Source organism: Nerophis ophidion, linkage group LG03 (genome assembly GCF_033978795.1).
Source record: "Nerophis ophidion isolate RoL-2023_Sa linkage group LG03, RoL_Noph_v1.0, whole genome shotgun sequence".
Lineage (NCBI taxonomy): Eukaryota > Metazoa > Chordata > Actinopteri > Syngnathiformes > Syngnathidae > Nerophis > Nerophis ophidion.
In genome coordinates, this window is record NC_084613.1 from 41,493,880 (window position 1) to 41,517,940 (window position 24,061).

Below are 24,061 nucleotides of genomic sequence, written 5' to 3' on the forward strand. Positions count from 1 at the left end.
GAATAAGCTCACCGATTTGCCTTACCCTTATGTCATGTTGTTTCCTAAAATACCTGTTGAACGCTGCTGATGTTCTTACTAAGGTACTTAAGTTATCAAACTCTTCTCTTTTTGCCCCCCGCTGCTGTGTCATACGCTTCATGTGTTCGAATTGCATTGCAAGTGTCTAGTTACCTTAAGGAATAGCTGTTAATGAATATTGTCAATGTTGATTCACTTCTTTTACCATAATTGTATTTTTGTATGCTGTTGCAGTGCCAATGGAATGACTAAAGAAAGGATAACATTTTATTTTTTGTGTTGAATGAACAAATTGCATTTCTGGCTTGTGGATTGATGGATTTCTCTCCTTGTCCCTTCCTTTTTCTACCCTTCCTACTTCCTTTCTTTCTTTTTATACCCTTTCAAGTGGGAATAAGTTTTCTAGTTTGCAAAATGTATTACCAAATAAATGGGTTGTCGTCATGTACCTCTCAGTCATTCCATGGCTTTTCTGGACCTTTTAGCACCAGTAGAAAAATGTCTGCAGAGAGGCGAGAAATAACATCTTCCACAAACAAACTGAACAATATGCTTTCTTAATACCTATTTAGGTGAAAACAAGACTTGAGTGACAAAAAAATTGAATTACTACTTATTTTTTTCTAGCAATTTAGTAATTTTAATCTTAAAATTATTTTTCTCGTTATACAAAACATTATTATAACAACTTTAAATTCCAACTTTTATTATAGAAAATAGTACTTTGATTTGATTATACAATTCTTACTTCATTTTCATGTTTATATTTTTGCAGTATATAATTTTTTTTTATTCCCAATGTATTCTAGAAAATTACGATGTATATGTAATTCAATGTTTTTCCCCCCTCTACAACATTGTGGTAATGAAATTCAGACATTCTTGAATAGGACAGCTTTATCTTCATATCTTAAAACTTTATTCTAGTTATAACTTGATCCTCATCACTTTCAGACTTATTTCTTCTATTTTGACCGTATTCTCGTACAGTGTCTACTTCTTATTACATTATTTTCGTGAAATATTTAGTTATTTGTAGTAATATTGCAATGTTATTCTCTGATGGGTTTTTTTCATATTACAATAAGAAATGGTAATATGGTAATAGTTACCTAATAATTACATTCTATTTTTATTGTAATTAATCCTTGTCTTGCAATATTATAACTTCTTCACATAATTTTTCCCATGTAAAATTGCTAATTTATTTCTGCAAATATAGGATTTATTTTTTAGTAAAATTGTATTCTTAATTTTTCTTATAACCTTATTTAACTCTAAATAGGACAAGCGGTAGAAAATTGGATGGATGGATGGACTTTGGAATAGTACGACTTTATTACTAAGTTCCATCCATCCATCCATCCATTTCTACCACTTGTCCCTCTTGGGGTGTGGGGGGCTAGAGCCTTTACCAGCTGCATTAGTCAGGCTCCTTGAATCACGAGAATGAAGTATTTTCAATGCTTGCTGCCATCGTCTTAGCCACTGTCTGATAATGAAGCCTTTCTATTTACTGACAGTTAAACCGTGTCACTGCTGCATGCTTTGAGCCCCCACTTTTGCAAGCTGTGTGTAAACGCATGATGGTGTTGCCTCATCGGGAGTTATGCTCGTCTCGCTGCCTCCCCAGGCAGCATGTAAGGGGGCTTGACGCTCAGTCGACGGGTCAGCCTGGTCCACGGCCGCCAGGATTAAGAAGCATGGGAGGGATTAGTGGAAAATGTCAACATAATGTCATGAGTCGTGTTAAAAGGTCAGACGTTCAAACGGTGCTCAGTGGTGAACGGTTAACAAATCAGTTATCATTTGGATTGTGGCGGCCACGCTGATGAATGGACTTGCATGCACGTGTTGCTCAGTATCACCGCCACAACATTAGGGACTCTGCATGTACGTTTTTTGGACAGACAATGTCTGAGATAGGCTCCTGCACCCCCCCACGACCCAAAAGGGACAAGTGGTAGAACATAGATGGATGGTTGTCAGAAAGGTATTTATTCATCATAAGCACATGTTGACTCCTTGCTGAATGAAAGTCACATAGAAACAAAGTGTAATCGTATCAATGAGACAATTCAGTCCATCAAAGTAGAACAAGCAAACACCTGAGCGCAACAATCAGGTTGATGATCAGCTAAAGATATACACACACGTAAATATATATGAATATAAATCTATATACACACACACACACACATATATATATATATATATGTAGTTGAGGTTTCTGTGGTTTATCCGTTATACAGTGCTGAATAGAGCGGAATATACGTTAGGGCAGTATATTTATACAGTAAATATATGTATATATATATATATATAATACATGTATATATGTATGTGTGTATATATATATATATATATATATATATATAAATAAAATACATGTATGTATATACATCTAACATATATGTATATATTCATATGTGACAAATCACTGGTTGTCAAATGCAAGAAGTGTTTTTGTCAGGGCCGGTCCTGGGAACGTGTATCCGTACTGTTAATAGAAATACATGTACCGCTATTCTAGAAATCATGTCTGTTTGATACAACGCACTTCTACAAACACTTTGTTGGATTAATGCGTTCCTGACTAAAGTGGGTGGTATTGATACAGCTGTTGTATCTACTTAATAAGATGTGACTTATTATGAGTTACAACCAGATATATTTTTGGTTTGTGACGAACATAGAGAGGGAGGACTCAAGAGGCCTTTGATATGTAGCTCAAATGTTGTATTTCATTTTTCTGATATCTCAGATTGTACTTCTTTGTCAATTCTGTGGGAGAATCATTCAAAAAAATGTTCTCCCAACATTTTGGTTTAGTACATTTTTGTAATTATTAGGGGTGTCCAGATTCATTATTGATATCGGTCTTATATCAACAAAAAATAGGATATCAGCTTGCATCTAAAATGGCAGGCGCAAGCAGTTTTCAGTGTGTTTACTTGTGCAACACTCGACAGCCAGTAAGAATCTGAATATCCTCTAATAATCACACAAGTTTAATTTTTTAAATGCATTTTAGTTAAGTCATTTACAAAAGGTAGGCTACAGGCTAGTCGGAGCAAGCAGCTACACAACAGCTAAGCACGCCCTAGCAGACAAGCTAGACGTATGTAGTAGGTGTACTTAGTTGAAAAATATGGCAGTTTAAAGCACAACATTTGTCAATATAAACAATTATTAAATAATTATATATTACCGTATTTTTCGGACTATAAGTCGCTGTTTTTTTCATAGTTTGGCCAGGGGTGCGACTTATACTCAGGAATGACTTATGTGTGAAATTATTAACACATTACCGTAAAATATCAAATAATATTATTTAGCTCATTCACGTAAGAGACTAGACGTATAAGATTTCATGGGATTTAACAATTAGGAGTGACAGATTGTTTGGTAAACGTATAGCGTGTTCTATATGTTATAGTTATTTGAATGATTCTTACCATATTTTACGTTAACATACCAGGCACCTTCTCAGTTGGTTATTTATGCGTCCTATAACATACACTTATTCAGCCTATTGTTAACTATTCTTTATTTATTTGAATTTTCCTTTCAAATGTCTATTGTTGTTGTTGGGTTTTATCAAATAAATTTCCCCAAAAATGCGACTTATACTCCAGAGCGACTTATATATGTTTTTCCCCTTCTTTATCATGCATTTTCCGGCAGGTGCCACTTATACTCCGTAGCGACTTATACTCCAAAAAATACAGTACTAACAGATGCAAAGCTTCCAAGGCAGAAGTGTATTAGAAAATATCCACCTCAAAAGGATAAAGCTGTCATAAGTCGGGATCTATAATATGTGCTGTAATTTTTCTGTACCTGTTCCTCAGTGGAGGAAGGACGTTAAGATTCTGGACTAATGATACTGCTATTGGTATTTCTTTTATCCAGCTGACTGTCAGAATTATGACACGCGGTCGCATTCCGTTCAAGTGCCGCTACCACACATAAAAAAAAAAAAAGACACGGGTAGATGATAATCGGCTTGGAATCATCACAACAATATTTCCTCCTAGTCCCTAAAGTCACACACGTTAAGAGTTAGTGTCAGTTTAAAGTGAACACCACTTAAGACACGACCGCCACTGCGCGCTTCAAAAACCTGCACATCATTTAAGCGATTTAGTAATCCACAGGCCAATATTAAAACACTCAAAAAAGTTAACATTTTAAATATTCACTAAGTCTATTTAGTTAAAAAATAGACACGTGTCATAGACACATAAAAGTCTGAATGAACATAAATACCAAACATTTGTATCTTCATTATCTTATTACTATTATTTTAATTGTTATTATAGGAACAAGCGGTAGAAAAATGGATGGATAAATACACTGAGTGTAATTGTAATGAATAAAAAACACAGTGATGGATCTGTTTGTGTCACATTGGGTTGATGACGAACCCCCAAGATGCAGAGAAGGCGGCAGGCATGGTGCGGGAAAATATGATTTAATCTTTAGAAATGAAAAAACACAAACCAGGAACTAGGAACAGCCAAACTGGAAAACGGGAAAAAGGATCCAGCAAACAGGAACTAGCAAAAAAAGACTGCACGCTGCAAACAGTTACAGGTTATATGACAAGCATTACTGACATTTACAGGTAGTGGTGACAAAAAATCAGACACTGACTGGAAGATAAAGCAGGTTTAAATGAGCGGGCTGATTGACACCAGGTGTGGCCAGGAGCCAATCAGCCGCAGCTGAGAGGAAACAGTGCTCAGGGAGAAAAGCAGGAAATGACCAAAATAAAAACGCTGACAGGAAACAAAGACATACACAGAGGAAAAACTAAAACAAAACAAAACTGTCAGGGACAAGCCTGACAGTAGCCCCCCTTCCCATAATGGATACCAGACGTTTTAGAAAACCACCTCCCCAAAAAAACATTCCAAAGTCAAGGGAGCGTGGAGGGAGGACAAGGCGGTGGGCCACCAGGCCAGGTGTCCCCGCAACCAGCAGGGAAGAGTCAGGTGGCGACGGCGAGTAGAACGCCCCTGCAATTGGTGAGGCGGTCGCCCATGAAATGACGACATCCGTGGTCGACAAGAGGTTGGTGGTGCCCCCTGCTGCTGGCCCACCGGAGAGGATGGTGGTGGCGCCCCTGCTGCTGGCCCACCGGACAGGATGGTGGTGGCCCCCCCTGCTGCTGGCCCACCGGACAAGATGGTGGTGGCGCCCCCTGCTGCTGGGCCACCGGACAGAATGGGGGTGGCGCCCCCTGCTGCTGGGCCACCGGACAGAATGGGGGTGGCGCCCCCTGCTGCTGGCCCACTGGAGAGAATGGTGGTGGCGCCCCTTGCTGCTGGCCCACCGGACAGGATGGTGGTGGCGCCTCTTGCTGCTGGCCCACCGAACAGGATGGTGGTGGCGCCTCTTGCTGCTGGCCCACCGGACAGAATGGTGGTGGCGTCTGCAGGCCCACTGGAGTGCGTGGGGGCGTCTGCTGGCCCACCGGAGTGCATGGTGGCGTCGTAAGTTGCTGGCCCACCGGAGTGCGTCTGCTGGCCCACCGGAGTCCCTCAAGGGACGGATCCCAGACGTCCCCAGATAGGCCCAGAGACGACAGGGGTGGGTGGGAGAGGGCTTGAAAAGCGGCCAAACTTTTCTTTAAATTAGCCATAAGTTCTAGTGCTTTGTTAAGCCTCTCCGCCATGGAAATCTCTGTGAGGTTTGTGTTAGGCTGGATTATTCTGTCAGGTAGAGTTTGTGACAAACCCCAAAATGCAGAGATTGTGGCAGGCATCCTATTCAATGTGTTCCTGGAGAACATCATGGAAAAAGCACTCCAAAAATTCCACACCTCCGTTACCATCAGAGGAAGACCCATCTCCAACCTTCCCTTTGCAGATGACATCAAACTTATGGGAAAAAGTTAGGCTGAACTCCAGGAACTGACCATCAGACTGGAGGAGGCGGCAAGAGCTTATGGAATGGAGATAAGTGCAGAGAAGAGCAAGATCCTGGTCAACAGTCACAATCACTTACCACCACCGAATATCACATTGAATGGATGAACCCCGGAGGAAGTAAAGGACTTTAAGTACCTCAGGTCCTTTGTGAGTGAAGATGGCAGCTCCACAAAAGAGATCAGAGCAAGAATCGGCATAGCAACATCAGCCATGACAAGACTGACCAGTATATGGAAAAGCAATACCATCAGCTTCCAGGTGAAGGTCAGACTCTACAAGTCACTTGTTCTTTCCACCCTACTCTATGGTTGTGAGAGCTGGACGCTCACAGCGGACACTGAGCGCAGGATACAGTCCTTTGAAAGCCAGTATTACAGAAGAATGCTACATATATCATACAGTGAACACCGGACAAATGATTACGTTAGACAGCTAGTTACCACCCATGCTGGCGAACAGGAACCTCTAATCTCGACAGTTAAACGTTGCAAGCTGACCTGGTTTGGCCATTTCACAAGGCACACCTCCCTGTCAAAGACCATCCTGCAGGGAATAGTAGAGGGGAAGCGGAGACGAGGCAGGCAGAGAAAGGCATGGGTGGACAACCTCAAAGAACGGACTGGCTGCAGTTTCCATACCCTGCTACGAACAGCAGAAGATCGTGAGCGCTGGAGATCCCTGACTGCCCAAGCATCCACCATGACACCCCTACGGCCTCCTAGGCCATGGGATGAGTGAGTGAGATTGAGTAAGAAAACATGATTTAATTTGATACTAAAACAAGAACAAACAAAAGGGTACAAACAGAAGGCGCGCACAAGGCGGGGAACAAACTTGGCTATGAACAAAAACACTTACTGTGACGCGAAGGAACTATGGCATGAGCAGAGTGAACAAAAGTAGACACAGCTACAACGATAAGTAATAATGACATAGACAGGTAGTGGTGACAATAATCCAGCACTGACTGGAGGACAAAGCAGGTTTAAATAAGAGAGGGCTGATTGACACCAGGTGTGGCCAGGTGCCAATCAGCCACTGCTGTGGAGACACAGCACTCAGGGAGGCAAACAGGAAACTGACAAAATAAGAGTGCTGACAGGAAACAAAAACAAATGCAGAGGAAAAACTAAAACATGTCCAAACTGTCAGGGACAAGCCTGACAGTTTAGTCTTTACAAGATGATGACATAACCGCATTGCACCTTGCACATGCACACATAGTTGACTTTTTAAGACCTAAATAGCAGGTGTTGATAAAATCCCTCCCTGCTGTTAGATGTTACATGATGTTGCTTGTGCACAACTTCTTGTGGGAAATAAAAATGCAAAAAAAAAGAAGCATTTTTTCCACACCTTTATTTACACAAAGTACATATACTACCAATAAGCATACCGATGAATAACGGTATCGATAAAATCCTCACAATATACATCCATAGTCATAAGGTGAGAATTTTTCATACCCACCATTGTTGTCTGAGTATTTTTTCTTGATCATACCTGTTTTAAAATGCATCCATCCATTCATCCATCCATTTTCTACCGCTTATTCCCTTTGGGGTCGCGGGGGGCGCTGGTGCCTATCTCAGCTAAAATCGGGCTGAAGGCAGGGTAAACCCCGGATAAGTCGCCACCTCATCACAGGGCCAACACAGACAGACAGACAACATTCACACTCACATTCACACACTAGGGCCAATTAAGTGTCGCCAATCAACCTATCCCCAGGTGCATGTCTTTGGAAGTGGGAGGAAGCCGGAGTGCCCGGAGTGGAACCCACGCATTCACAGGGTGAACACGCAAACTCCACATAGAAAGATCCCGAGCCTGGGATTGAACCCAGGACTATTCAGGACCTTCGTATTGTGAGGCAGACGCACTAACCCCTCTGCCACTGTGAAGCCCTATTAAAATGCAACACTACAAAATATATATGTTTTATGAGTAATTCTGATATTGTTTCAATATCATCCAATACTCTAGGCTCCAATATTAGTATTGTATCAGAAGTGACAAGTTTTACAAATTTATGATAAATATGATGCCATATTCTCCTAATTGCTTGGATTTACACGACGTCACGTCCGGCTCCTTCGATATGCGTGTTGGTCAAGCAATGTCTGTTCTTAATGGGTACTAGGCACAGTTTAACATTTTTCAAAGAAAAAATGCCCCTTGCTTGCATTGTTTACGGCTGTACGAACCATTCAAATCACAACAATGATAAACGTAGAGTTCCTCGAGAGGTAATTAAGAAAGGCGAAAGAGTGGAAGATTTTACAAAGAACGAGAAAAGTGTTACGGTTATTCCAAGGGAGCCGAATTGGAGAACGTGCAAGTTTGCAGTGATCACTTTGTTAAAGATTTGTTTGATATATTTCAAAATACATTACTCGCGTAGTATTTTCTCATTGAAGTATTATCTAGATATTGTTTGTAAATTTCCCTATTTAAACCAGAAAGTCATCAGAGTCATTGATACTTTGTCAGAAAATGTAGTCTACACCTCCCCTCTTGTTTATATTGTACAAATATTGTGTCAGAGTACTTATGAAAACAGTACAAAAGTCAAATATAATGATGATTCAGTAATTGTTAGTTAATCAGATAGATATGCAGTCACAAGTGGCAGCTGTTGGGTGATATAAACAGTTTGTGTACATGTACGCGTCCTCTCACGACTTATATTTGTATCATGAAATACAACCTTACCCGAGTAAAAACAATGAATATTCAGTGATAGGCCTCATCTGTTTTGTGATGTAAAATGACGTCTGGCGCAGCAGGTAGTTCGATAGGTCTGGGAAATCCATTGACAGATAGTCCTTGGGTTCACACAACAAATCTTTTTTTGATAAAGTACAGGGATCTATTCCATTGTATAGCTGTTTTTTGTTGCTAGTATCTGCTTGTTGCAGGAAGATCTAGGCCCCCTGCGTTCATTTGCTGCTTGCTGCACAACAGCCATGTTGGCTTGGTTGACCAACACTGTTTTTCACTTCCGGGAAGAAGTCACGTGACAAAATACAAGCAATTTGGGCCCGGGCAGCGGAGCAAGTTCTGTCGGAAATGAAGAACATCGCAAGGGCCTTATTGAAATTGCTGTGTTTTTCTTTTATATGTATGGATGCCTTTTTGAGGCCCTTTAACTTGCAGGGAAAGTCCCCATATTTTGTAAGCTTGTCAGGTATGGCAACAAATTATATATTTTGGCCCTCCCAAAAATAAAATTTCAAAATTGGCTCTCTTGTGCCACCTTTCATCTTAGACAAAATTAACCCTTTAGCTTGAATTAACAAGGTGGAAACTTATCTGCTCTTATTTTTAACATTTAAGACATTTTTAATAAAAGTACGGAATCCAAATTTTACAGTAGATGTAATGAAATCTACTGTTGCTTTTGTTTTTTTAACGTAAAAAAAATACAGTAATAATATTTTTTAAAAAGTCAAACAAACATCTCTTTGGTTAAATGAGCAGTGATTAAACCTGCTACTCTCATTTTAATAAACAGTAGCAGAGAAAAGTCAATTAAAAGACAACAACATGAAGCCACAACGCAACTTTCAGCTAGAGCACGATTGCAAAAGCCACAACCTAACCACATAAAGCCACAACACAACAACTGTAAGCCAAAGCATTTGACTCTGTAAAGACAGATATTGTCTGGTCATATTTGCATCTGTTGTGACCTTTCTCAGCCACCGTAGCTACTAGGGGTGTGGGAAAAAAATCGATTCGAATATAAATCGAATCGAATCGATTACATTGTGCGATTCAGAATCAATTCTCATTTTTTTTTTAATCAATTTATTTATTTTTTTGAATTTTTATTTTTTTAAATCAATCCAACAAACCACTACACAGCAATACCATAACAATCTAATCCAGTTCCAAAACCAAACCTGACCCAGCAACACTCAGAACTGCAATAAACAGAGCAATTGAGACACAAGCACGACACAGAACAAACCAAAAGTAGTGAAACAAAAATGATTATCAACAACAACAGTATCAATATTAGTTATAATTTCAGCATAGCAATGATTAAAAATCCCTCATTTACATTGTCATTAGACATTTATAAAAATAAAAAAAAAAGAACAATAGTGTCACAGTGGCTTACACTTAAATGATAAATGGGTTGTACTTGTATAGCGCTTTTCTACCTTCAAGGTACTCAAAACGCTTTGACACTATTTCCACATTTACCCATTCACACACACGTTCACACACTGATGGAGGGAGCTGCCATGCAAGGCGCCAACCAGCACCCATCAGGAGCAAGGGTGAAGTGTCTTGCTCAGGACACAACGGACGTGACGAGGTTGGTACTTGGTGGGAATTGAACCAGGGACGCTCGGGTTGCGCACAGCCACTCTCCCCACTGCGCCACGCCGTCCCACTTGCATCGCATCTCATAAGCTTGACAACACACTGTGTCCAATGTTTTCACAAAGATAAAATAAGTCATATTTTTGGTTTGTTTAATAGTTAAAACTAATTTACATTATTGCAATCAGTTGATAAAACATTGTCCTTTGCAATTATAAAAGCTTTTTAAAAAAAAACTATTACTCTGCTAGCATGTCAGCAGACTGGGGTAGATCCTGCTAAAATCCTATGTATTGAATGAATACAGAATCGTTTTGAATCGGTAAAATATCGTTTTTGAATCGAGAATCGCGTTGAATCGAAAAAATCGATGTATTATTGAATCGTGACCCCAAGAATCGATATTGAATTGAATCGTGGGACACCCAAAGATTCGCAGCCCTAGTAGCTACCCATCATTTTTGTTTTGCTGACTGATGGCGACGAAGCCACAGAAAGCTAGACGGACTTAAGTAACGTTTAGCGTCATTATCATTAAAAGTGCTAACCTTCATATACAGTCTGCCGTTCTCTAAGGAGAACTGCACTTTTTATGGAATTTTGTTTATCGTTTACAATCATTATGAAAGACACGACGACGGATGGATTTTTTTTTTTAATGCAATCTAAATATTAAATAAACGTAAATAAAAGTGTCCCTTTAGTGGAGTCAATCGGAGCGCCTCTATTTTTCCCATATAATCTGATAAATAATCATTCAAAAAGCGCCAACAATACTCCATTTTCATTTTAAATGGGTTGTACTTTTGGGATTTGAATATTGTTAGTGATATTGTTATATTAGTGATATTGTTATTATAAGCGCTAACACAGACGATCCATTTATAGCGACGACGTGATCACTTCCGTGTGTGCCTATGTTTACATAAATCATGTCTCTCACCTGGACAGAAGATGTCTGAGTAGGTATTCCGACAAGTTGGTGCTCTTTGACAGTCTTTTATTTAGGAGCCGAGAATGGCCAGAACGATACAAAAAGTGCTCATGATGTCAGTGTGCTAACATGCCTTTTTTATCCTCCAAGCAAAACGCACGCACACACACACACACACACACACACACACACACACACACACAGGTCACATTACAAAATAAAGTTGCACCTAAAGCTGCCGCACATTTGTTGCACATTTGTTTGAGGTGCACAAACGTGTCCCATCACATCCCACCTGCGCTCCCTTTCATGAGTCCTGTTACTACATCCTCACATGGCGATGACTGACTCGTCATCCACCTGCCATTGTTTCAACTTCATGCTCTGCTTCTCTAGGCTTTAAAAAACACCACGACCGTTTTGGTTTGACGAGTGCAACTATGCGGACGCTGCAGTGAGAGGACACACACAATTTGTGGACGTCTATGATCGCCAGCTTTGCTTCTTCAGCGTTGTGCAGTCCATCAAAGGACAAGTGAGGACTAAGGTCACTGATTATGACTGCGGCTCACTATAAGTGTCTGGTAGGGTTGAGGTCTGGGCTCTCACCAAACTTATCCAAACATGGACCTTTGCCAGTCTTTTCCATTAAAGTTGGAAACACATAATAATGTAAAAGCAGTGACGAATGACATTGTGTTCATCTGACAAAATAAAGGTCTTCTTTTAAATGAAAGAACAGAATACTTTGGATTTAAAGTCAAGTGTTGACAGTAGAATAAAGCAGTATATTGGGCTGACTGTCATGTTTATTCCCTATTCAGGGTTACATAAAACACTTCTCAGCAATTTCCACACTAGGATGAGCAGTTACACTCTAAGGATCTACTAAAGGTTTGCGTGGACTAAAACCTGTGCAAACTTGATAGTGCACACAAAGTTGATCTACTAAGCTTGTGTGCAGAGGAGGTACTTATAAAAACACAAGATGTAAACAATAGCATACTTCCTTAAATGGGAACTGCATGTTTTTAGAACTTTGTTTATAATTCACAATACTTCTTAGAGACAATAACACACATGTCGTTTTTTTAATGCATTCTAACTCGTAAACAAACATAAATAAAAATCCCCTTACAATACAATGGAGTTCATATTGTCATTGCGTCTTTTACGACCATATAATTGAATAAAGAACGTTTAAAAAATCCAAAAATAATCCATTTACATTTCGGGACCTGATATTAACCAAGTATTATTGATAGTGTTATTATAAGCGCCAATGCTAAAGACCTCCACTTAGTGGTGCATTGATCAGAGAGAGGTCACCTCCTTGTGCTGCTGTACTGATATCATCAGGTGGTGAGCTGCTTTCTCGCCTCTGAGCTCGTGAAAGGTAATTGTAGTTTATAAATCGTGCCTCTCACCGGGTTATTATGTGAACATACTTAAACCCAGTTGGTCGGGCCACGTGCCGCTTTACCGCATTCTACACGGGGTCTTGAACCCTGGTCTTTCTTATTGAGAAGCGAGTGTGCTGACCACCTGGCTAAAAGCTCGATCTGGCAGCCCAGCAGCCAGCACTATTGTTGAAGTTTTTCCGGAGTGAGGTTCACCAACGTACATTCGGCGCAGCCGCAATGACTGGCCCCTGCTACACTTTCCCCACCAAACCTCACTATCGTCCGGGTAACAGCACCAAAGGGTTAGAACCCAGCTGGTCGGGCCCCGTGCCTTTTTACCGTATTCCACACACGGTATCCAACCCTGGTCTTTTGTGGTTCAAAGCGAGTGTGCTGACCACTAAGCTAAGAGCCTGCACTACTCTTGAAGTTGTAGGGGCGTGAGGTTTACCAACGTACATCTGGCTCAGCCACTCTGGCTGGCCCCCGTTAAACATAAACTGAGAAATTAGTCAACTTTGACAGCCAATTTATACCCGGAAATGGTGAAAAAGACCTGAACAGACACTTTTTTGAGGATTATGAGTTGTTCTTCATCTAAATGGGAATATATCAATATCCTATCAGTTGGCATCCTATTGACAGCAGACATTTTACGTTGTGCAGCCATGATTAAAATGATCAAAATACGTAAATATAAAATGTTATTATAAATGTGCCCGTTATCACATTACATATTCACTTACAGCATGTATATAAAACCTTGATGGAAGTGTTTGGATTTTTTTTAAGGGTTTTATAGGCAGAATAGCCAGAAAAGCCACTCCGAAAGACTCCATTGTAAGCAGACTTTTATTTGTATTTTTTTAATATTTAGAATCCAACACATGTATGCTTGTCCTACATAAGGATTGTTACTGATAGGCAAAGTAAAAAAAAAAAAAAGTGCAATTCCCCATTAAACTCTCATTAAACATATTCTTTAGACAACGTATCACTATGTAACATAGCCCTTATGGAAGGCGAAATGACACAATTTCCAGTATGTCTTCAAAGATTCAAGGAGCTTTATTTTTCATACTCATTTGCACACATTCGTACACATTTGCACATGGATGGTGTGGAATTTAGACTCACGACCCAGCAAGTATTAAGAAAAACAGTAATAAATAATAAAAATAAGCAATAACATAAGGCACTTAACAAGAGGAAGAACTGAGATTAGCCGACTAAGAATGCTGTGTGATGAATAAATAAATAAAAAATAAATAGGACAGTTTGAACCACTTTTGCAATTCTTATCAATTATGCACACATGCTTAGTAGATTAGAATAGAATACAACTTTATCGTCATTGCACTTAAAAAGTACATCAAAATTAGTTTTCAGTACAACCTGTACTTCTACCTGCAAGATCACCCACAACACTTCCAATAATAGCACACACAATTTTATAGTTTGCACACGTTATTTTGTTGTTGATTTGGATCTCAGTACATCAGTCTCTAAATGCCATTTGGAACTAATGTGAGGAAAAAAAATGGAGAAGCACTATTACTTGGAATTTTTCAATTATAACCCCAGATTTGTTTTATTGTATGACATTTCTTTCCTGACTTGACTAAGAAATCACGTTTCTATTCACTAAAAGTCTAGTTGGCTACGAAATAAGCTTCCTTCCAATATAGTTTATGTCTCAAAGTGAATACATCCCTAGTGTGTCTTTTTGTCAACTACTCAACGATTCGATTTGATGGAGTCTCAGGAATGAGACCTCTGTAACTGCTCCCTTCCTGCAACTGCAATGAACATTCAGTTTTCCTTACAGAAACTGTGTTACCACCTGTACTTCCAAGATAGTCAAACTTCCGTAGCAGAACCTCCAGGTTCTGTAACAACTTCTTCCCTCAGGCCGAAAGACTCTTGAACGCATCATAATATTCCCCTCAATTCTCCCCAAAAATGTATGAACTTGCTGGAATATAAATACAATATAACATACATCCATAAATGTGAATGCATATCCAAAAGTGCAATATATTTATCTGTACAGTAATCTATTTATTTATATCTGCACCTTATTTATCTTTTATCATGCACTACCATGAGCTAATGCAACAAAATTCCGTTCTTATCCGTACTGTAAAGTTGAAATTTGAATGACGATAAAAAGGAAGTCTAAGTCTAAGTAATCGCCTCTACCAACGACCTCACCAAAACCAGCCAATCTCCACGGCCTTTACCTGAGTGTGTTTCCCTCTTTCCTTAAGGTGGCCATAAATTATATCTGTTGGTGAAATTTCGTCTTAGCTGAGTTTAAAAAAAAATCAAGACAACTATTCTTTGACTTTGGGCAAAATCTAAAAAAAAATCATTTAACTGTGAAAGGCCCTCAAGTTTCAGCAGACAAGGTACCACTGTGTTCAATATGTCAGTGATTGTCCAACTGCAGTATAGTAGCCATTAGTGGTAAGTGGGCTCCATCCAGTGGTATGCCAAAGAATCACTTGATCTAAGTACTGTGTTTTATTTTCCTACATTCAAACGTAATGTTACTGTTTAAACTGTGTGTAACGCTACAGTGGCCAAAAATATTAAATATACTTGTTGAATGAAAACCTCTGCCTTGTTTGTAATGAATACTTGGACTTGCTGCGCTACTTTCTTTTTATGTTGGTCATTATGGTGGTACTCGGAGAGCCACGTTTTTTATAAGGTGGTGCGCTGTAAAAAAAAAATTTGAGAACCACTGGGAAATGTGTAGGGAAAGTGTTTCAAATGTTTGAGAGCGATATCACACAGGCTCAGAATCGCACCCTACCCCCCAACACACCCACACACACATCTCCATGTTCCCTGCCTAGCCTGAGGTCTATTTGTCACATGGAGCTCAAGCTTTTCTCCCTTGACTGAAGTGATTCAATGATCATTGTGTACAAACAAGCGTACAGTATTAGATATATCTGACATGCTCCCTTCCCCAAATCTCCAAAAGGCTCTCACCGTGTCGTTCATGTCCCCCCCCCCACCATGGCCCTACAGAGCCTGAAATCTTCATTATCCATCAATCCTGAGACTAGGACATCAAATGATGCACGCTCGTTAAGGAACCACAGATCCGCTCATTAGCATCAGCACCTTCCAGTGTTGGAGCCTGCATCAGCATTCTCTCCTCCCTCCACCACATTGTGTCCTCTCAACCCGACGCACTGACTGGAAGACTTAGGATTAATGTCAGCTCCCGCCAGCGGGTCATCTGGGCTTTGGCGCCCAAGCTGTGGAATTTGTTGACAGCTGCCCGCCATCACCACCACTCTTGTCTTTTGCTTGCGGCTTTTGTTTGGAAACAACACTTTTATGTTGCTGCAATGACAAGATCTTTAGACTTACTATTGTGGAAAAAAACTTACACTATTAAGACTTTGCCCAGGATTTGCATTGTCAAAGTCTTATAAGTACTAAGCATACTGTGTATATATATATATATATATATATATATATATATATATATATATTTATATACAAACCCTGTTTCCATATGAGTTGGGAAATTGTGTTAGATGTAAATATAAACGAAATACAATGATTTGCAAATCATTTTCAACCCATATTCAGTTGAATATGCTACAAAGACAACATATTTGATGTTAAAACTGATAACCATTTTTTTTTTGTGCAAATAATCATTAACTTTAGAATTTGATGCCAGCAACACGTGACAAAGAAGTTGGGAAATGTGGCAATAAATACTGATAAAGTTGAGGAGTGCTTATCAAACACTTATTTGGAACATCCCACAGGTGTGCAGGCTAATTGGGAACGGGTGGGTGCCATGATTGGGTATAAAAGCAACTTTCATGAAATGCTAAGTAATTCACAAATTAGGATGGGGCAAGTGTCACCAATTTTTAAGCAGATTGTCGAACAGTTTTAGAACAACATTTCTCAATGAGCTATTGCAAGGAATTTAGGGATTTTACCATCTACGGTCCGTAAAATCATCAGGAGGTTCAGAGAATCTGGAGAAATCACTGCATGTAAGCGATAATATTACGGACCATCAGTGTGTAAATGATATCACCACATGGGCTCAGGAACACTTCATAAAACCACTGTCCGTAAACACAGTTGGTCGCTACATCTGTAAGTGCTAGTTAAAACTCTACTATGCAAAGCAAAATACATTTATCAACAACACCAAGGAACGCCGTCGGCTTCGCTGGGCCCGAGATTATCTAAAATGGACTGATGAAAAGTGGAAAAGTGTTCTGTGGTCTGACGAGTCCACATTTCAAATTATATTTGGAAACTGTGGACGTGGTGTCCTCCGGAACAAAGAGGAAAATAACCATCCGAATTGTTATAGGCGCAAAGTTCAAAAGCCAGCATCTGTGATGGTATGGGGTTGTATTAGTGCCCAATGCATGGTTAACTTACACATCCGTGAAGGCACCATTAATGCTGAATGGTCCATACAGGTTTTGGAGCAACATACGTTGTCATCCAAGCAACGTTATCATGGATGACCCTGCTTATTTCAGCAAGACAATGCCAAGCCACGTGTTACAACAGCGTGGCTTCGTACTAAAAGAGTGCGGGTACTTTCCTGGCCCGCCTGCAGTTCAGACATGTCTCCCATGGAAAATGTGTGGCGCATTATGAAGCGTAAAAAACGACAACAAGACCCCGGACTGTTGAACAACTTAAGCTGTACATCAAGTAAGAATGGTAAAGAAATGTGATGTAACACAGTGGTGAACATGCCCTTTCCCAACCACTTTGGCACGTGTTGCAGCCATGAAATTCTAAGTTAATTATTATTTGCAAAAAAATTATCCTGCGGCCGCGGGCCGGTGGTTGGGGACCACTGCTCTACAACATGTCATCGCGACCGCCTTTACACAACGCTATCTGCATGCCGGCCGTACGCATGCATTTCACTGCTTTTCATACGAGATTGCAATGCATACTTGGTCAACAGCCATACCTTTTACACTGATGGTTGTGATATAAACAACTTTAACACTCTTCCTAATATGCGCCACACTCTGTGAACCCACACCAAACACATTTCTGGAGAACATCGGCTCTGTAACACATTATAAACGCAACATAATAATTACCCAGAATACCATCCATCCATGACTTTTGGCTGTATTATACACACCCCCCAACCCCGCCCACCTCAACCGAAGTACGGGGGGGTGCCAGGGATGTATAATATAGCCAAGAGTCTTATGTTGCATTTATAATGTGTTACAGAGCCGATGTTCTCCCGAAATGTGTTTGGTGTGGGTTCACAGAGTGTGGCACATATTAGTAAGAGTGTTAAAGATGTTCTATATCACAACCATCAGTGTGATCTGTATGGCTTTGGAACAAGACCCCTGGTTTACACATAGTAAAAGCAACAAAATAAACCTTCTCTGCCATTTTGAGAATGACGACAGGGGAAGCGTCACTTGTGATGTCACGAATTTGACCCGCGGGTTTGGGGGCGCTGGTGCCTATCTCAGCTACAATTGGGTGGAAGGCGGTGTACACCCTGGACAAGTCGCCACCTGATCACAAGGCCAACACAGATAGACAACATTCACACTCACATTCACACACTAGGGCCAATTTAGTGTTGCCAATCAACCTATCCCCAGATGCATGTCTTTGGAGGTGGGAGGAAGCCGCCGGAGGGAACCCACGCAGTCACTGGGAGGACATGCAAACTCCACACAGAATGATCCTGAGCCCAGGATTGAACCCAGGACTACTCAGGACCTTCGTATTGTGAGACAGACGCACTAATCCCTCTTCCACCGTGTTGCCCCATATATATATATATATATATATATATATTGCAATAGCCCATTGAGAAATGTTGTTCTTAAACTGTTTTGACAATTTGCTCACGCATTTGGTCACAAAGTGGTGACCGTTTCCCAATCCTTGTTTCTGAATGACTGAGCATTTCACAGAAGCTGCTTTTATACCGAATCATGGCACCCACCTGTTCCCAATTAGCCTGCACACCTGTGGGATGTTCCACATAAGTATTTCATGAGAATTCCTCAACTTTACAGTATGAGTATTTATTGCCACCATTCCCAACTTCTTTGTCACAAGTTGCTGGCATCAAATTCTAAAGTTAATGATTATTAACCACCGTTAAGCCACCGTTTTGCCCTATATATATATATATATATATATATATATATATATATATATATATATAGGGCATATATATATATATATATATATATATATATATATATATATAGGGCATATATATATATATATATATATATATATATATATATATATATATATATATATATAGGGCAAAATAATATATATATATATATATATGTCTTGATTGGATTATCCATATATATATATATATATATATATATATATATATATATATATATACATATACATATACATATACATATTACAGGCCAAAAGTTTGGACACACATTTTCATTCAACGTGTTTTCTTCATTTTCACCTGTGAAGTGAAAACCCTTTCAGGTGACTACCTCTTGAAGCTCATCGGGAGAATGCCAAGAGTGTGCAAAGTAGTAATCAGAGCAATTTTGAAGAAACTAGAATATAAAACGTGTCTTCAGTTATTTTTGTTAAGTACATGTGTTCATTCATAGTTTTGATGTCTTCAGTGACAATCTACAATGTAAATAGTCATGAAAATAAAGAAAAGGCATTGAATGAGAAGGTGTGTCCAAACTTTTGGCCTGTACTATATATTCATAAAACCCAAACAATAAAATATTTATAGTAATATAAGAAACTTAGGCTGCTAAGGCTAGTAATGTCCTGTCAATGTTTCAGTATATAGTGTCGTGTCTCAAATTCAAAGTTTGCAGAAAAATACAAGAAACCACATGACATTGTGAGCCTCGTAATATTTTGCCACATTTTTGGATTGTAAAAAGGCGACGAAGGCCAAGCAGTATTGTGTGCCAAAGGGCAAGAATGAGATGAAATGCAATTAAACGGAGAATGACATTTTCTAACAACCTAGTGATCTCTCTCCACATTATATGTGTTATTTTACGACGGCCATGTGCTATTTATGTAGCTTTTGTGGCCGTCTTCGGTCAATCTACACGCGGAAATGTATTTCTTTCTGCGAGTCCAATTATTGGCACTTGTTGTATTGACATGGCTCTTGGGAAAATTGTTTTTCTTTTGCGCACACAGTCTCCTTTCTCATTTCGAGCCTGTTGGAGCGTCTTGTTTTGGCTCTATGGCCACACTGACAGATTGTATTGTATTGGCAGACGTTTACAACAATCTTTGTTATGTGTCGTTGGGTATACATAAAAATGGAATAGTGTCATTCAAACTTGGGGGTTCAAACTTTCTTGAGAGACTCTTTTTTCACTTTTTTGTTTTATTTTTTTGTAACACCATCACCGAAGTATACCAGTGGTTGCCAAACACCAAAATGTGGTTATAACCATAGAACCAGAACTACACTTTTCTATGTCATAAAAAAGGGAGGTCTAGCAGCTCAGTACAATATAAAGAATACAATTCATTATTTAAAATCTCATTTGAATTCAGCCAGAATGTGCTATGTATTCAAAGGGTATGGTATTGTTTATATTTTAATGCCAAATCAATACTTTTAAAACAATGTCTAAATGGTGCCCAAACTGTTACTTCAAAACATTCACAGGTTGCTCGAAAACATTGCCCTTTTAATTTTTACAGAATTTTTACACATGCATTTTTAACAAAATAACAATGTAAATATTTACTTATTTTAAATTAAATGATAAATAAATAACACATTTTCAATTTGAAATCAAATCCACAACAAACTGCCATAATCATTCCAGCAATGCAGAACACAGAGAATGTGATAAGATTTTACAGGAATTTAAGTGCAAACATTCAACACAATTTGCCCAGAAAGTGAGAATTGTTACACAATTGTGGCGATATTATACTAGCATTACAAAAGTTATTCCTTTTTAATCCTACATGAGGATTAGAAAAGGAATAACTTTTTAATCCTCATATATATATATATATATACATATATATATATATATATATATATATACTGTATATATATATATATACACAGTATACATCTACCACTATATATATATATATATATAGTATACATATACCACTATATATATATATATATATATATATATATATATATATATATATATATATACATATATATATACATATATATATATATATATATATATATATATATAATTCAATATGTGTGTGTGCGTTTTTTAAATAGTGAAGTGAATTATATTTATATAGCGCTTTGTCTCTGGAGACTCAAATGTTTCAGTTAAAGTACCAATGATTGTCACACATACACTAGGTGTGGTGAAACTACTCCTCTGCATTTGACCCATCACCCTTGATCACCCTCTGGGAGGTGAGGGGAGCAGTGAGCAGCAGCGGTGGCCACGCCCGGACATCATTTTTGGAAATTTAACCCCCAATTCCAACCCTTGATGCTGAGTGCGAAGCAGGGAGGTAATGGGTCCCATTTTTATAGTCTTTGGTAAGACTCGGCCAGGGTTTGAACACACGACCTACCGGTCTCAGGGCGGACACTCTAACCACTAGGCCACCGAGTAGGTTACACAGTGAATCCCATTATTTACATCTTTACACTACATTTAAACCAGTGTGGGTGACAGTGGGATCACGAAATGTGAAGGTTCTTGCCCTACGACACAATTGCAGTGACTAGGATAGTGGAAGCTGGAATCAAACCTGGAGCCCTCAAGTTGCTGGCACGACCACTTCTTGTACTTCGGCGGTCCATGTACCAGAATGTTTGCATGCTATGTTTGCATCTTCTGAGCATGTACAGACGCGCCGTACAGTATGCTTATCCACTTATTCTTCCTTGCATGCTTCGTCTTGATTCCCTCGTTATCATCATCTTCATCTTCATCATCATCATCATCATCATCATCATCATCATCATCGTCTACAGATTTCACCTCCGTTCTTCTCTTCTGCTCCCCAGGATCCTGATATCCTCTTCTTCCGTGGTTTTTTTTAGAACAACAATTAATGTGGACCTTCATCACTTCATCCTAAGTGCCATTTTCATCTATTTCCTGTCATTGACGCTTCATTTCTACCGATTGTTTTTCATTTCTCATGCATCATTTTAGAACTCCTCCAACAACTGATAAGATCCGATACAAGACTGATCTAATCGGAAATATATTCACTAGCGGTTTTGACAACAAAACAAAGATTACTTATCTACAAACGTATACATATATTACTTATCATCTTCCAGTCCTTACTGAATACAATGAGAATTATAGAGAGAGAAACAATGAAGGTTTGTGTACCTTCCGTTCATTCTACTTCCAATTCTGAAATGCAAATCAAAAAATCTAAACTAGGGACGTTTTTTATTTTATATGGTAGATTTTAAAACAAACAAAAAAGGGTTTATTTTCATTAAAATATCCATCCATTTCCTACCGCTTATTCCCTTTTGGGGTCACGGGGGGCGCTGGCGCCTATCTCAGCTACAACCGGGCGGAAGGCGGGGGCAACACAGATAGACAGACAACATTCACACTCACATTCACACACTAGGGCCAATTTAGTGTTGCCAATCAACCTATCCCCAGGTGCATGTCTTTGGAAGTGGGAGGAAGCCGGAGTACCCGGAGGGAACCCACGCATTCACGGGGAGAACATGCAAACTCCACACAGAAAGATCCCGAGCCTGGATTTGAACCCAGGACTGCAGGACCTTCGTATTGTGAGGCAGACACACTAACCCCTCTGCCACCGTGAAGCCCTTCTTTAAATATTGCCATAAAATTAGATTTCTTGCTGTTTTGCTTGTATGGATTTGAATATTTCCAGATAAACGCAAGAAAATGTGCAAAATTTTGTGGTTATCTGTGTGATCACAAATTGAACCGGTTGGAGTATTTTAGCCTTTCCTTCGCCTGTAGCATGTTTTTAGCATAACACTGACAACTTTGTTCAGCAGGAGTCCTATTGAGTCATATATATATATACAAAAGTGTCAATAAATAGTTGTCTAACTTTTGTTTCAGAAATGAAAATAGAAAAAATGGCCCGAAACTTGTTTTTTAGGACTCCTGCTGAACAAATATGTTACTGTTGTGTGCTAAAAACATGCTTAACGCAAAGGAAAGGCTAAAATACTGCTCCTGGTTCAATTTATCAGCACACAGATGACCACACTTTTTTTATTTTTTATTTTTGTGTTCATCTGGAAAAATAAAAATCCATAAAGGGAAATCAGTACAAAATCCAATTTTATGGCAATATTTTAATGAAAATCAACCCCTTATTGTTTGTTTTAAAATCTTCCATATATTATAAAAATCGAAAGCAGCCCAAATTTTATTTTTTGATTCGCATTTCAGAATTGAAAATATCAATCAATAAATCAATGTTTATTTATATAGCCCTAAATCACAAGTGTCTCAAAGGGCTGCACAAGCCACGACAACATCCTTGGTTCAGAGCCCACAAAAGAAGAATGAACGGAAGGTACACGGACCAAGGAAATTAAATTTAGCCAAGTTTGTTTAACACACAAGGAATTGGACTTGGTCGACTGTGCTCTCTTTGTTTGATACAAGAAACAAAAGGAAAATAACTTTGAGAACGATTTGAAAAAAGAACAAAAATGGGAACAAGTATAAACAACTGATACGGACAAGGCTTATGAACCCTTTTTGAAATGCAAGGATACTGTACTAGTCACCAAAAAGAAGAGAGACACAAAAAAAAACATGGATGACAAAAGTATTGGATAATGCTCATAGAAAACACACTATGCAAACCATGAACAAAATAAGTTCATCGCAAATATAAAACTCATAAAAACATTTTAATAAGGATCATACACGAAGGTAAGGAAAAATACTATCACAAAGTATTAAATGAAAACAAAAATAACAAAAAAGCAACATGGAACATTCTAAACAGTATAACAGAATACACTCAACACTTTATAGATGGGGTTATCAAAATGTGTAATATAGACTTCAAAGACTATTTCATAAATATTGGACCAAAGCTTTACGAAAATACCCCCAAAAAACAAAACACTTTGATGATTCGGAAAATATAATCAACAGAAATCCCAACTCAACTTTCCTAACAAATGTGACAGTCAAGGAAATATAGATATTGTAAACAAAAGCAAATCAAGAACATCCACTCATTATAATGGAATTAGTATGAACATGATAAAAAAGGCCCAAATAGAGAGATCAGAACCAATAACTTATCAATTGAAACAGGAAAATTCCTTGACCAAATTAAAATAGCTCAAAGAATACCGATTTATAAGACAGGAGATAAACATGAATTCACAAACTATAGAGCACTTTCATTACTCCACAATACTC

General features: G+C 38.8%; 1 protein-coding gene across 2 annotated transcripts in view; it reads left to right on the top strand.

The window, feature by feature from the left end:
• Positions 1 to 23,506, top strand: part of ppm1aa (protein phosphatase, Mg2+/Mn2+ dependent, 1Aa) — a 62,712-nt gene extending 39,206 nt beyond the window's left edge. Inside the window, exon 6 of one of the 2 annotated variants that reach the window (XM_061895253.1) lies at positions 21,670 to 23,506. In XM_061895253.1, coding sequence (XP_061751237.1) covers positions 21,670 to 21,705 — 36 coding nt within the window. In that variant the 3' untranslated portion in view covers positions 21,706 to 23,506. Of the gene's footprint in view, positions 1 to 11,628; positions 12,029 to 21,669 lie in introns of those variants that run through there. The other variant, XM_061895254.1, reaches the window with a different exon arrangement.
• Positions 23,507 to 24,061: the final 555 nt, after the last annotated feature.